The sequence below is a fragment of the Amblyomma mixtum genome, chromosome 1, assembly GCF_055824585.1.
Source record: "Amblyomma mixtum isolate Tamu chromosome 1, ASM5582458v1, whole genome shotgun sequence".
NCBI classification, from domain to species: domain Eukaryota; kingdom Metazoa; phylum Arthropoda; class Arachnida; order Ixodida; family Ixodidae; genus Amblyomma; species Amblyomma mixtum.
In genome coordinates, this window is record NC_143012.1 from 199877001 (window position 1) to 199892894 (window position 15894).

At 49.2% G+C, this 15894-nt stretch overlaps 1 protein-coding gene across 1 annotated transcript; it reads left to right on the forward strand.

Annotated features, from left to right (window-relative positions):
• Window positions 1-4281: 4281 nt before the first annotated feature.
• LOC149370528 (uncharacterized) lies at window positions 4282-15397 on the forward strand. Its single transcript, XM_089583549.1, has 5 exons — window positions 4282-4731; window positions 5336-6451; window positions 9022-9396; window positions 10028-10358; window positions 13391-15397. Exons 1-5 carry the CDS (start codon window positions 4607-4609, stop codon window positions 13502-13504), a joined length of 2061 nt encoding a protein of 686 aa, XP_089439675.1. The 5' UTR covers window positions 4282-4606; the 3' UTR covers window positions 13505-15397.
• The last annotated feature ends 497 nt before the right edge of the window (window positions 15398-15894 follow it).

The following is a 15894-nucleotide window of genomic DNA, read 5'->3' on the forward strand; positions in this document are numbered from 1 at the left end:
TCGAAAAGTGCGAATGTTCCAGGAAAACTGCGCGGTCCGCCAGAGTCGGGCTCTGGGGAGCACTGGGCTCCGCGCACTTGTATCTACAGTGCCATTGCAGCGGTATTGGTTGAAATTGGGTGAGAGAAGATTTACTAGAGCTCCGCCCAATTATCTAAGGTATTAAAACCCGCTGCAAACAAAGAGCAGGGGAGAGCGCGCCGAGTCCCAGTCTCGGCCGCTTTTAGCCAGCCTTTCTTTTAACCGCCTTTTTCTCCGGTTGCCTTTATTTTTGGTCTCGTCTTGAATAAACTAGTTTTGTCTATAAAGAAGTTTGGAGTGGCTGCTCCAACCGGAAACGCGTCGCCGGACGAGCGTACGAAGACGTGAAGTGCTATACGGTCATCGGCCAACGTGCCATCGTTATTCGTCGCCTTCGACGAACGTCTGTCCAGGTCAAACCGGCCATTCCGACGACCAGGTGGAGAAACCTAATCGGTGCCGTGACCAAGATGACCAGTGTTTCAAGGTAACTGGTGCCGTGACCAGGATCAGTGTTTCAAGTTAACTAGCATTTTTCTTGTCGTGTCCAGATGCAGCATTTGAAAGCTTTCGATAGCATGACTGGCGTGCTGAATTACTCCGTGAATATTTGAACAGGTACAGGTCAGGTGGGCTCCGAAACGGGCGAAGAGCACGAGATTATTTGTTGGGGCGGTTTGGCTAAGGAATAGACCTCTCCCTCGAGTAAACAACGTGACGTCACGGAACGCACGTGCAGCGACTGCAGCGCTCTCCTCCCTAGCGGCGATGGGCAAAACGCTCTCTCTTCGGCTGGCATCCAACGCTCCCGTACGTGCCTCGGAAGCGATGGAGCTGTCAGAGTACGCGAAGTCACTGCCTGAAATCGCCCGGCAGCGATATGTTGAAATGTTGAAAGTCGACGGGAAACAGTACCCTGAACCCTTCGTTTTGAAGGACTGGAGAAACGACCCGAAATTGTGGCCAAACGTGCGTTTTGGCGACATATACGTTTATCTCGTTCAGACGCCCGGCCCTTACACTACTGAGAGCATGAAATGCTACCGTTTGCTGAAGGCGTACGTTCTTGCAGTGGAAGGGCACGTGCGCCAAGTTTTGGCAGCCGACTTTGGTTTAGAGTGCTGCTTTTTAAAAGCAAAAGTGACCCCGTCGCAGAGGACCACCGGCGAGCCGTACGAAGCGTGGACGCTTTTCGTACGGCTGGCCGGTGGTCCTCTGCGAGAAGAAGGAAGCGTACAGGCAGCTCACTGCACATGCATGGCCGGGTAAGTTCAAGTGTTCGGCGGGATGTCGAACAACAGCGTTTTAACGCGCTACCTTGATCAGCAGAAAGATAATTGCATGCGGTAGATTCGAAATGCATTCCACGCTAACCGTCACGTCAGAATACTGTTCACGTATGAAGTCAGCGTACAATAATGGAGTGCGTAGGATGTCATTTATTTTGATTGTGTTAGTACATGCGAGGTCTTATATTTTGATTGTGTTATCCGGATCTGTGTGTTATCGCTGATTCGATCTCGGCCGCTTGTCGACGGGGCTGAAGCTGAGAACGCTGACTGTCGCTTCGTTGGCGGAGAATCTGCTCTAACTGTTGTGCCCTCTGCGCGGTCACTGCTCAGAGCCATTGCGAAAAAAAAAAACGCTTATGACCGTGCGGTGTCGGGTCTGTTAAAAGGGTCATTAGGCGGCTGAAACTGCTCCGGTTCCGAGCACCGCGACGCCCCTTACATCCCATGTGTCGCCTGAGTTCAAACCCTGCACAGCTAACCTACTTTACGCTTTCTTGCCCCATACTACCAGTTTGCAACAACTAAGATGTTGCTAAGATTGTCCGCTCAAAACGACCACACTTCTTCATGTCTGCGCTGGGATTTCTCTTCTTGAATGAGAAAACGCTGGGCACTCGGTCCGGGTGGTCCGGTAACGAGGACGGGGCGCCTGCGTTGGCGGATAAGACGAAAAGTTCACAGTGCCATTCACCTCGCTAGCTCTCCAAAATCAGCAAGTGAAAGAAAGGAATGCTTCTTAGCAGAGATGAAGTGCGCTCCGCGTATCCTGTCTGCCGGTCTTGGCTTCCATTTATCTCGACGCATTGCGTGCACCTTCAGGAGATTCTCGTCCCGCGGAAAACGAAAAAAGCGGACGCCTTTCTTGGCACGGTTAGTGCATCCCACGGCACAGCAGCTCGCAGGCATCACGAGATAGGGTCGAGGCACGGGTTCCGGCGCCCGCACTGCGACAGCTTCCTTGCTCGCCCAGCAAAACTATACAGGAACGCACGCAAACGGAGGACTGTTTTGCCCATCGGGTTCCCGGCGTGAGCCGGAAACGTCATCGCCGTGACGTCACTCGCCTCGCGTGACGTACCCGAGGAGAGGTCTGAGCGCTACCTGTCGTGCAAAGAGGGAAGCTCCACCGGAACTTTTGGTTGGAAAGTTGTTCCCGAGCAGGCATGAGCAAGACAGCGTTCAGCAGTTCTCGTGCACTTGTTTTGTTGTTTAGAGTTGTTTCTTTACCGGAAACGTGCGTTTGGTAACGAGAGAGGATGATAGAGGAAGAGAACCTCCCATTTGCGTTTTTAGAAGCGGGGTGGAGCGAAGATTTTTCGCGTGGTAGCCTGAAATGTGTGGCAAAACCTCCACTCCACCACCTCAGCTGTTGGCCAGGCTCATCGCGGCTGGTCCTTCAAGGAGGAAGGTTACGTCAGAAACTTGATGATGAATCTTCAGACAACTGACAATGAACTAGATTTCGTGAGAGTGACGCGTGCGCGCAGTCGGTGAATACCGGTGTTTATGTGACAACAGCATGGTTCGTCCTTAGTACGGGCCTTCCTTGCCGTTGGTTTCTCATCATTGGTAGGCTTTCTTGATAGGGCAGAAGTTTCTGCTAACTTCGTACAGCACATTTTGATGCTGGGCACATTTAACTGATTAGTAACCGACCCGCTGTACTATCTCAATCATGGCTCGTGCTGATAGCAGAGCGTTGCTTTGCGTGCTGACGGGGTGTTAGAATGAACGGATATACACGAGGTTGCGCTCTGCCGTGCTCCCGCTGTTCAGATAGCACGGCATGACATTTTTGCATTCATGGTGAGTGTTCGTACTAGTATATCATTCGGTTTCCACCGAATACACACGTGCGTCGATGGCAAAACTCTTCCAGAACGACCGAGCAGCGTGCACTTAGCAGCAATCGCGAAATACAGCAGGAACATCCGTTTCTAAACGAGCTGGGCGGGAACCTGAGCTTTGTGCTTCCTTTCTGAACGAAGTAATTCGTGCAGCCGCAGGCCAAGCGATGCGCTGGCATGTTCATTCACGCTGCAAAAGCGAGGCAAGGAGCTCACGTCGTTCGCCGCACTACAGCGAGGAAATGCACGGCCGGCTCATGTTTTCCAACCAAAACCAAATCGCCTATAGAGGGCGCTGGCTACGCCTTCGCTGCGCATGCGCAGAAACTTCTCCGCAAATGGTCAATTAGCAGGAGTATTGTGGCCAGGGCTGGAATTTCATACTGGGATATGTGGGCTGATAAAAATCATCTCTTTTTTTCTTCCCGTTACTAACAGCAGAAAGTAGTGATAGTTCTTTCCGCGAGAAAACGTCGGTCTACCGCCTACTATGGCCGGTACTGTTTACCACAAGAGCTATTATATCGGATAAGCAAAAGATTACGAAAATGGCTTGAAAGGTCTGGTCTGGCGGTCTCCCCACTGTGCCCGCTCGGCGCTGAACCCGAAACAGTAGATTACCTCTTGTTAACCTTCCACCGCTTCTCTTCTTTACACAGGCGCCTGCTAGAAAACTCGCTACGACAGCTCGGTTTAGTATTGCCTGCTGGGGTTGTTCTGTCTCTTGGTGCTTCCATACTTCGTGGCAGCAACAGGAATAAGCTCCTCGCCATTCGAACTCTCTATTAGATATGAAATGGCTGCAATCTTAATATATTTCTGAATTATATCTTGTGGCTACTCATGTTCAAATTTTGATCTAGGCCGCCGCGGTGGCTCAGTGGTTATGGTGCTCGGCTGCTGACCCGAAAGACGCGGGTTCGATCCCGGCCGCGGCGGTTGAATTTCTTTGGGGGAGAAATTCTAGAGGCCCGTGTACTGTGCAATGTCAGTGCACGTACGTTAAAGAACCCCGGGTGGTCGAAATTTTCGGAACCCTCCACTACGGCGTCTCTCATAGCCTTAGTCGGTTTGGGACGTTAAACCCCATAAACCAAACCAAACAAAATTTATCTGTAACCAAAGCTTCCTAAACACGGCGCGTTTAGCCCCATTCCCATTGTCTGTCATCATTCTCACTGTTTGATTCGGTAATTGAAATAATAAAATCTGCATTCCTTTCTTTTATTTTAATTTATTTTTAACGTTTTGAGCACCTATCAGTCGCCGCCAGTGTCTTGGCTAATCTCCCGCAGTGGGTCCGCGCCATTATCACCTTGAGGACAACAACAACGACGAGAAGATGCTCATGCGCGGTGACGCACGTTCAGCACGAGCTAGAAGAAGAAGTTCAACGTTCTAAGTCGGCCGCCATCGCCTGTTCTCCGTGGGACGCATTCGAATCACATGGAAGCCGCGCCGTCAGCGCAGCCTGACCTGGACAGCCCCGCAATGGGGACCAGTGCGCGGGGCTCCGTCATCGGTGCTGAGCAGCCAACAGCCCGAGGCCAGCCTGGGAGGCGCCATCGAAAGTGAGTTCCGAGCTCACAGCCCTTGTTAAGCTGACTTAATTCGCTTACTGCCAGGAACCTGGCAAATTTTGTTTGCCGATATTTGCCACTTAATTGCGTAGCTGTGAGCGTGTAGCTGCTTGTCGACCGCTTACGGAGTTTATTGTGACCTGTTCAATCTGATGGAAAAGACCAGTCTCGCATCCAGGGAAATTTAATGCGCAGCTAGTTCTAACCAATCGTGCCACTAGATCTGCTTGATTTCAGAAGACACCAATATTCTGTAATTGTGATGGCAACCAGCCGCATATCCGCTGCAGACACAGTATGCTATTCACCAAGTGGAAAAGAATACATTGCCTTCGGTGCACACAGATACTATAAATGGTGCTGTGGTTCCTTGTATTGATGGCGACGTGAAGTGAACAGCTTAGTGGCACAGTGTGAAGCAGTATAATCTGTACTTATCTTTCCTTCAATTTTAAGGGAATTTTTCTCCCGAACTTCCTGAAGGTCAACGCAAGTAACTGAATGACACTCCACACAGCCTCTTTACTCTGATTCTCAAGTAGTTCTTTATAGTGCACACTCCTGAATAAATGTCTTTATCACTGTTTCTACGCAGAAAGAAGAAGGAAAAGTCTCCGAGAGCAAAAAAGCGACATCGGCATGCCTCTTCGGGCTCAGAAAATTTGGCATGCTCGATCATCGTTGGTTCTGCTACACTTGCACATGACGCCAAACAGTCGAGAAGACCAGAGGAAAGGCTATCTCAGGAAGCCCCCGCTGTCTCCTGGTCCAGCGCCATGCCGCCGCATCCCACCGTCGAGAGCATGTCCGCATTCGTGACTGCCCCTCAGAGTCCGAAAAGCCCAGTGGTGCGCCCGGTCCGCCCTATGGAGAGGGCCGGCTCTGTCCGCGAAGCACCGGAGACGCGCAATGCGGAGACAGTCGAGACTGCCACGCCTACGCCACTTATGTCCGAAGCCATGACGGCGTCCTCCGCAGGAGACAGAAGCGCTGACGAGCACGTCTACTCAGGTCCCACAATAAAGCGGAGTCAAAGTCGTGGTGGCTTGACCAACGTTACCTTTGGTGGTGATCCCTCGACAACGCCGTCACCCGACCCTGCACCGCCAGCCATGCCGTCCGCCGTGGGCGTCGGCAGCGGAGTTCTAACATCACGCCTTGCACGCCTTAGAGCCTCCAGCATCTTGGCCACTCGCGAACCATCGACTGCCGAATCAAACATCGTGCCCAGTGCCTTGTACAGGGTAGGGCTGCTGGCTTGTACCGTGCTTTCTCTGGCCGTGCTCACGTTCCACTGGCTGGCGATGCCGCTGCTTGCGCCGTCCGTGGGCCACTGGTGCCGGAAGTCTGGAGAAGCGGGGAACGTGAGTGAGGCTCAGTGGAAGAAGATATTCATCCCGCAGGGCGACGACGGCCGCTACAGCAAGTGCACCATCTACAGCGTTGGTTCCGTGACGTCAAGAGAGAGCGACGGCGGCGATGCTGTCGGTCGCTCAAGGTCGCCGTCTACGGTGGTTACGCCTCCGCGGGAAGAGCTGCCCTGCAGCAGCTGGGACTACGAACTCTCGCCAGGGATGAAGACGTTGACGAGCGAGTGGAACCTGGTGTGCGAGCGCCGCGGGCTGCTGTTCGTTGCAGTCGTATACAACAACCTCGGAGGCCTGGTGGCTATGCCGCTCGTGGGACAGATCGCCGACCGGCTGGGACGCTGGTGAGAGTCATAGAAGCAGCTCTCAACATGCAATGAGAACTTCTTGTCACCTCAGAAGATTTACGTGTCGCGACACCTCTCGACGACATATACAGCGTGAAATGTCCTCCTCTATTAATATTTTTAAAATGTTTTTTTTTTGAGCAGGCATTTTTTCACAGCCTTCATGTTCAGTGCAGTTTATCGGAAGTTGTGCTGGGCTGGAACCTATGAAATTAAGATCTTCTTTGCGTAATCTTCAATTATAAAATGTATCGGTCCAAAAATACTGTCGATGTGTATTTGGGGCGTCAGTATTTTCGATTTCGCCCTGGAGACAGGAATGAATGCCATGACATTACGGGCAACGCAGGCCCGTGATGGTCGTCAGTCTCCTCCTGGCGCTTTTGGCGGCGATCGGGACCGTGTTCACATCGACCTTCTTCACCTTCGTCATTGCGCGCATGCTCGTCACGGGCTCGCTCAGCACGCTGGCCCTCATCATGGTGCTGTCCATGTTCGAGGGCTGTGCTGACCAGCAGCGGCAGCGCAGTGTGTGCGCCGCGCACCTGGTCGTTGCCACGGCTGCGCTGGCTCCGCGGCTTATGGCCGGAGTGGTGCTGGACCGGCGCGTCGTCTGCCTCGCCGTGCTGCTCTGCACGCTGCCGCTGCTGCTTGTGGTACTGCTCTTTGTGGATGAGTCACCACGGTGGATGCGTGTGGTCTTCGACAGCCCCGGTCCAGAAAGCAAGGCTATGGCCACTACGGCGTTGCATCGCTTCACTGGCAGGTGTGGTCTAGGGCCATGCATGCAGAGAAATATTAACTTCGCCACGGAACATGTTTGGTAGGCTCGATAGGCAAACTTTCGCGCAGTGGCGAATGTGGTGGAATACCAGCGGCTATGCGCATTATGAAGTCATGACAAATTTCAGACCTGCAGAGACGAAAACAAAATATTGATCTTTATATTAAATGATGCGATTAGCAGCCAGATACTTTCCTTTCCAGTGATATGAATTTTCGATGAAATTTCGGCATCATGAATTGCCTTGGTTAGTACCCGAGGTTACGCTTACCGACCGTTAGGTTATCTCCAGTGGTCTTCAGTCTTCGTGTTCGACTGCACTGACTAATGAACTTAAACGACATCGATCCCTGAAGAAAGTTTAGTTTTTTCACTTTAGAAATGTGCTAAAGAAAAAAAATGGTAATCACGTCGCCCTCGCCGGTTACGTGGTCCCCTTGACCACTCACATTTTGCCCAGAATTTCTGTTCTTGAAATGCCTTGCCTCTCAAACCAGATTGGAGCTGTATATTTTGGATCGATAAAGCGCTTGTGTTCGCCTATACTCCTCTCCTTTCTCTCCTTGGTGTACATGTTGTTTCTTACATTATACAAAACGGTAATAATGTGACGCCAGAACGAGTTGTGCTGGTGATAAAGTGATGGAGATACATTTCGTGAATGAAAGTAAAACGCTTCAGTAAAACGTGTTTTTTGGTGAGCTGGTTTTGCTTAATTAGAACAATGTTTGCGCAACACGCACAGGACAAAGAAACAGAAAGGTCGTTCACAGCGCGTTAGTGGCCCTTGTTTGGGCGGGCTAAGATTTCTCTCGGAAAACATCACTACCATGATCACACTCACTGGCCTGGAGTTCTAAAGATGTTTGTTTGTTTGTTTGTTTGTTTATTGGGTTTTAACGTCCCAAAGCGACTGAGGCTATGAGAGACGCCGTAGTGAAGGGCTCCGCAAATTTCGACCACCCGGGGTTCTTTAACGTGCACTGACATCGCACAGCACACGGGCCTCTAGAATTTCGCCTTCAAGAAATTCAGCCGCCGCGGCCGGGATCGAACCCGCGTCTTTCGGGTCAGCAGCCGAGCGCCGTAACCACTGAGCCACCGCGGCGGGGCAGGTTGTGAAGATGGAAATGCGAAATAAGTGTTTTTCTATGGACTTCCTTGAGTTTTCGACGCTTTGCAAGAAAACAAGAAGATGCACTTCTGAGGGTAGGAAAATGACGGGCTTGTTATAACATTCACATTAGAGAAGTTACCTGCCAACGAAATCAAGGCTGTGAATTAGTAGTATGAGAGTTTCATGGGGAGAACATCACAGAGAAAAAAAAAACAATTATAAGCCATCTCTAAATTTCGAACCGCTTTGCTCCGTATATGGCGTGTGGTGTGGAAGGTGATTTAACGGTGAGGCGGTAGCTGTTAGAGGACATTATTATGCGACTTATGGCGTCAAGACTGCCAGAATCGAGGCCCTTATTTCGCCGTCCTCTTGCCGGTCGGAGGCAAGCCAAGCGCTGCAAGGCAGGGGCATGGATGGAGGCTGCGTCGGACGCACGTTAAAGAACCCCAGGTGGTCAAAATTTCCGGAGCCCTCCACTACGGCGTCTTTCATAGCCTTAGTCGCTTTGGGACGTTAAACCCCATAAACAAACAAACAAACAAACAAACAAACAAACAAACAAACAAACAAGCAGCGTCGGATGATAGTAAAGTGTTACCGACTTCATCTCTACGGCTTCAAGAGGCTAGAAACTGCATTCGTTGCTTTTTTTTCCTCTGCCAGGCTAAGCACTGGGCTGACCCACAAGCCCTTGAGGACGACAGCGCGTATGCGTGTGCGAAGGCAGAACCTTCTGGGGAGCGTGGGCCTGGTGATCGACCCTAATTTTCGGACGCGCACGCTGGTGCTGGTCTTCACACTGTTCACGCTCCTCAGCAGCCTGGTTGTGTCTGCTGACAAAGACGCCGTGAATCTGGAGCTTCTGGATCTGGAGCGCCTGGTGCTGCGAGTGTTCTGTTTGGCTGCTGCGGACCAACTCCTGCACGCATTGACCAGGAGGGATGCTCTGCTGCTCGCACTGCCGTGTGTCTGCCTGCTCGCCTCTGTGGAAGCACTGGCAACAGCCATGGCAGCGGCGTCTGTATTGCCACTGCTCAGGTGAACAGTGTACCCCACTTATATCCAGGCGCAATTCTGCTAACTACATGTAAAGTGCACTTGTCACCACGCATAGATACGTGAATAAGGCATGAGGTGGAAATCGTTTGCCAGATGTCACCAGTCACTGAGTTTCATTATGCACTAAAATATATACAATAACCTAACCACGCGATCACTGCAGCGGTTTACAAGAAAGTGCAGTAAAGCTATTCTGTGAGATATGAAAAGGAAGTTTCCATGTGACGAGATGAGCAGCGACGCCCCGTAAAGAAATACGGTCGTTTGTGCATTGCAGTAATTAAAAGCAGTCTGCACTCAATCTCTACTACTCTACTGAAGTTTTGCCGATGTTCTGTTTGTGACCGTGCTCTTGCGTTTTTAATGCAAGGAGAAAATCACTTCGAAGTTATTCTCGAGCTTCTCATTACTGAACTTGATTGCGTCATGTAGTACTTTAATTATTCGCTGCAGTAATTTACTCGGTAAAGATCGAATCTACGTATCTTTCAGGTCAAGAGAAACCAGCATTGTTTATGTTTACACATGAGGGTTCAAAGAGCCCGATATGTAGAAGGATACGTGGTGTACTTCCAGACTACATAGGCGCCGCTTGGGGGCGCTGTTTCAGGGAGCTGCTTTTCGATTCAGTCCTGGCCAACCTTGCCCTGGTGTGCACGTACAGCCTTGAGCTGTACCCAACCGCAATGAGAGCTACGGGTCTGGGCACCGTCTATTTCGCCGGCGGTGTGTGCGCTACAGCGACGCCGTTGCTCGAGATTCACCTGCAGCCGCCTTTGCTGGAGCTTTGCTCAGTGCTGCTGACGGCGACATCGCTGTCTCTGGTCACCCTTCTGCCAGAGACCAAGGACACGCCGGTGCCGGAGACCGCGTGTGACCTCGAAAGGCTGCTCGGGCGACCTAGCGCCACGGAAGCGGATGAAATGTTTGTCGACGTTGATGTGAGTGTCATTCAAGTAGGCAGAGCTAATCCGAGTTTTCGCATCAAGCATTCAAACACATGGCATATGTCGAGCCGCTGTGGCTTTTAGACGCCTGGAGAGTCATACACTTGGATGAATGGCACATTTCGAAATATCCTCAAAGCGCAGTAAACGACAGCGTTTATAAAGGACGCGTAGTATCGTCCTGGCTGGTTAGTTTCTACCGGCTTCCATTACTGTGCAATCTTCATCTTGTGAGGAAAAGCCTAGGCAGGAAGAACCACTCGCAGATACTATAAGTTACTGGGCATAGATAAAGAAATGTGAGCGAAAGCCTGAGAAGTTAACTACAATAGAGGGCACTTATTGGTAAACCATTCTTTACGCGTTACCGCTCGAGAGTGTAACACTGCGTCATGACATCATGATAACGAACAGGTTTAGGGCTTTCATATACGCAAACTATGCTAAAATCATTGGCGCACTGTGAGGTTCTAACGCCGCTCTAACGGTTCTGCGGTGAAGCTAGTGTCATACCTGACATCGGCAGTGCCTTTAGAAAAAGCAGTACAGTTGCAACAACAATAATAATATACGTAAATTCAGCAACTAATCGTGCTTAGAACTGGAATGTTGGCATCAGTGATGAGTCTCGCAGCAGTTCGCCGAGCTATCTCAAAAAACAAACGGAACTTTCAACACATAGACGATTGAATTCTGAGGACGCATTTTTCTCCGCAACTGACAGCTAAAGTGAAAGGCTTCCGATTCCGTAGCGGATTCGCCAGAAATCTTGTAGAAGACTTTCGCCGAGGTTTTCAGGATCAATGAATGCTCTTGATTTTTACGCATCGTTACGTTGGAAATCATGACGAGCGAGTGTGACAGTGATTGCGCGCCGGCTAAAATCAGGTGCCAGAAATATTCGCCTCACGTGCCAGAATGTAATTCGGTAGTTTAAGCGTGCTCGAAGCGCCTACGTATGCGTTTCCACTCACTAAACGGTTTCGTCACAGTGACTCAAGCCTCGTCGACGACAGTTTTAGTGGACCGCGGCTAGCTTCATAACCAATCAGTGCAAAATATTGACAGGTCATGCAGTACCAAAAAAAAAATTATCGCGGATGGGAAAGAAGTGTCGCTTTTAATCGAAAGCTTGATTCAAAAAAGCTTGAAACACAAGGAGATATGGTTTACACTTCAAGATATAACACCGAGCAAAAAAGAAAATACGGGCCCATATTTCACCGAGGCTTGATCGTGTGGTGGGATACACGAAGAATACGATCGCTTCAGAACCGAACGTCACCTCAGCTTGTTATACGCCATGTAAATGTCAAATAAACGAGACTATAACTCGTCGTGTCCTAATTTAGGTTAGAAAAAACTGCTAACGAAAATTTAAATAAGACACGACGTTTCAGAGCCTACTCGGTTCCTTCATCAAGTATGAATGCGGTCGTGTTGGAGCTTGTCTGCGACTCGCCCTCGTGTCTCGTCCCATGACTATAACAACGCTCGATTGTGCCCACATAAGGCAGGATGTTTTCATTTTCACTATGATCCGAAAACATGTTTTTCTCAGTTTTCGGTCTGTAGAAGCCCATTCTGGGCACACCGGTTTTGAAAAGCAAACTTATTCATTAATTTACTTATTGGCAGCTCAAATGGCCCGGTAGGGGTATTTCATGAGGGGCTTGTTGTTGCAGCATGCCCATGCTTTTTTTCTTTTTTTCAATGAACACCTTCAAGTGTGCTGTATTATTTTGATGAACTGCGTTGGCAGGAAGGCGATTCCAGTCCTTGGTTGCGTGGGGAAAGATATTGTCAAGCGCGGTGGCATGCGCACATTTTGAGTAAACTGCTTTATCATCATTAAGGCGGTCAGAAATGCGGTGAGCAGCATGAACATGCAAATTACAATCTATGAGTGTTATAATTTATGAAAAAGATGCAGTCTGTCTATTTTATGGCGTTAGACGAGGGATGGAAGATTATAGTTATAGTTATAGATTATAGGAAGACTATAGGAGCTGACGCTCGAACAGAAGGAGGATTCGAAAGCAATGAATCTTGCGGCATATTTTGATTGAATGCAGAAGGCAAGTCTAGGAGGGGGCGGCGGAAAGATAGGTGGGCGGATGAGATAAGGAAGTTTGTGGGGATAATGTAGACACAGCTGGCGCAGGGCGGAATGTATTGGAATTTATTGGTAAGTTAGAGGCCTTTTTCCGGCAATTGACTTTGTCAAGCTGATGATGATAATCATAATGAAGGGCCAGATCAAGATTTCATTGGTCTTGGCCGAGACTGCGCACACGTATTCCAGTGTTAGATAGTTCGCGAATTTTACATTGGGAGGTGCTAGCCGTATCTTATGCCATAAAGAAACCCAAGCACGCGGTTGTCGTCACTAGTAACGTTTGAATGTGGGGTGGGCAACTATGGGGATTATTTTTTGGAACACCGAGGTATTCATGAGAGGTAACTGCGGAGATTTTGTCATGAGAGATTGAGAATTTCGACGAGATAGAACTGCGTGCGCTGTAATGTAATGAGGGACGTTTTGTTGGCATTTACACACAGCAGCGATTTGTTGCACCATCAGTCAATGTTGTTTAAGGGAGCTTGGAATATTAGAGCATTGCTGCTGTTTAATTAAGGAAAACGCGCATCTCCATATTCAGATCGAAGGCGACTGTGTCAAAAATTTGATTTCTCTGAATTCAAAGCGTAATGGCCGAGATTTACAAGTGTACTGTGTAAATCAGGCTGGTTATGTCTTTTCAAGGTGGCATGAAGTGTAGACGGTGAAGTTAATCGTTTCCAATAACATTGACTTCTATTTACTTTTGACCTCCTCTGTAAAAGTTTAAATTGTAATCGACCGCAAGTCGCATGCTTCGACGCGTCTCACAGTAGAAAGTACAAGAGGAAGGTACGAGCATCAGTAGGCCACACGAGTTAAAGGCACTGTTCTGCTCCATAGTAACTATGTGGCAATGCTTGAACACACGCTCACTGGCATGCACGTTCTCCCTTTTGGGCAGACCACCACCGACGCCCCAGCCCGAGGCCCCTTCATTCTATCCGACCAGGTGCGCAGCGGTACCAGCATGCCACGGGCCAGCACAGCCTCCAGCATGCAGCTGTTCCCTGAATAATGCCTCCTGACGTCACGACGGTCCTTGCGGTCCTTAGTCAAGCAGACTTTTTTTGTACTATGTGCTTTGCGGCGGCGATCTCTTGGAAAATGCGAGCGGTGTTACCGGCTGCTGCGAGGCCCTGCGTAGGCGCCCCTGTCGCATATCATGGCTTGGGACCTGAACGCTATTGCATGCTTGTGTGCTTGGAGCGTAGTTTTAGATTCAGACATTGCAATATTTTTATCCTCATTGTCTTTTACGTCCGTAACGTGTTTGCAAGGCAGCTGTGTGTCCAAGCGCTTGTTAAATATAGTATAGAGGTTTCGTGACGGAGCTTGTTTACGGATTACCGTCGCAGGACCGAGAAACCAGAGACATTTGGTGAATTACGCAGTTATGTTTGCAATGTGATAGCTGTCCCCTTCGTGTGCAAAAGTGAGAGAGTAGAAGCTCAAGTGACGACATAAGATTTATTGAGGGTGAAAACATTGGCCTCGCAATGGGGAACGCGTGGACTTCGCTTAGTTGGTGTGTAGTTTGCTACCTACGTGTTCTAATACGACCAATAACATGCGCAGACACTGCCCGCATTATTGACGGCATATACAGATGGAAGCGCACAGCGCCAGTGTACTGCAGCCGATGCAGTACACGTTGAACTGTGGGTTGCGGGTATTCACATGAATACTCAACATGCGCCTTCGCTTGTCCGGGATATTTGTGCGAGAGCTCATTTTTCTTTGAAATCGTGAGCTATGTATGAGTGAATATTCATTGCGTACCTCATCAGCGTCCACGAGCGGCAGATGATTGATACCTTTTGGAGCATTCATTGAATTACATGGAAAGACTGATGCCAGGTGACATAGTCTGTGTGCGTGTTGCATGGAAATGAGCTTTACTATGAAATCAGCAGTATCACCTGTGCTCTTTGGCATGCTACTCCTGCACTATAACAGTTCTGCGTTTTTCTGTACTACTGTGCATATTTTTCACTTTTTGTGCAACCCGTGGCTTCGAGAGCTCGATAAGTGACTTGTCGGTTATCGCCCGCATTGCCCAACGGCATACGTATGCGCTTGCGCGGCCAGGATGTCGTCGTGTGCCTGACCTTTTGCTCATGAAAAACGCAGCCTATACATTCTGATGAAAAACTGCCCTTGTTGAATTTCACTCTACTAATTTTCTGTTTGCCGTGCCACCATTTGCATGGAAATTTCAGCTGTCTTCCGTTTTCTTTGTGTAATTGCATCCTTTGTCAGTGACTTGTGCTTTTGGAATTCTTGCCTTGGCGCTCCATTGTAAAAGATATCACAAAATTTTGGATCTTGTCGCTTCATAAATTGTTTTGAAAAAATGACACAAAACGCTTTACGGGCGAAAATGGACTACCGTAATTGCTTGCACGATTTCTTGCAGTCAGTAGGGTTCATTACATGCGGGGACGCACAAATGTGAGACATTTATTTTTATCAGCTTAAGCGTGGGTGAGCAAAAGGGAGTGCTAACGGGACCGAGGGGCCGGTAGTGTGACTGTAGGTTAAAATAAATCCAAGGGAGTGCCTCTAAATGTAAGCAGAAAAGACAAGTCTGTAAAGAAACCCGTGGGTTTTTCCCACGGTTTTGAGGAGGGGGTCGGGAGTATCAAGAAAAAAAAAAAGAAAACGACGTGATATTGCAGTGTTCACATGGAAGATTGCAGTTTATGAAAAACTCAAGAATTTCAGGGAAAGTGATGCTGGGAAGGAATTGTTCTGGAGTCTGCTAAGAGATCCAGAAACATTTGCCATGCTGGTGGTTAGAACGGAAGTAGCTTAGCAAGCTGTGATCTGTAACGCGCGGACGTCCTGGCAACGATAGTTCCAGTGAAAGTTCTCATGGGGTTCATGTGTGAATAAACGGGGATCTGAGTTCCGCAAAAATTTGGGGGTTTGCCGCTCGTGGTCAATTATTTGAACTTTAAGTTGCAAACTTGGAGATTGTTGAATTTGGAGGTTTGCCGCTCGTAGTCAATTATTTTTTAGATTGCAAACTTTGAGATTGTTGACAAATGCACAGCTGCCTGGCAACAAAGTCAGTGAAGCAGGTGCATTAAGAAAAGTTCATAGTTGTAACGATCCGATGGATTAACAGCAAAGAAGCAAAAAAGGAACATTTTTCAGAACACATGCGATAGCTTCCACTGGCCACTCCCAGATGGCGCCAGCATCTGTAAACCTTGAAAAATGGCGTGCGGGAGTGGTGACATTTTAAGCGGGCCCGCTTCGGAAGACCGATGCCAGTTGACTTAGGCTGTGTGCGTATCGCTTGGAAACGAGCAGCCGGCTCTGACCGATCGGTACACCTCTCATTAACTCCCGCAAGGTTCCGCCATACCTCACAGACTATGTCACTATTAACCTCCTGCC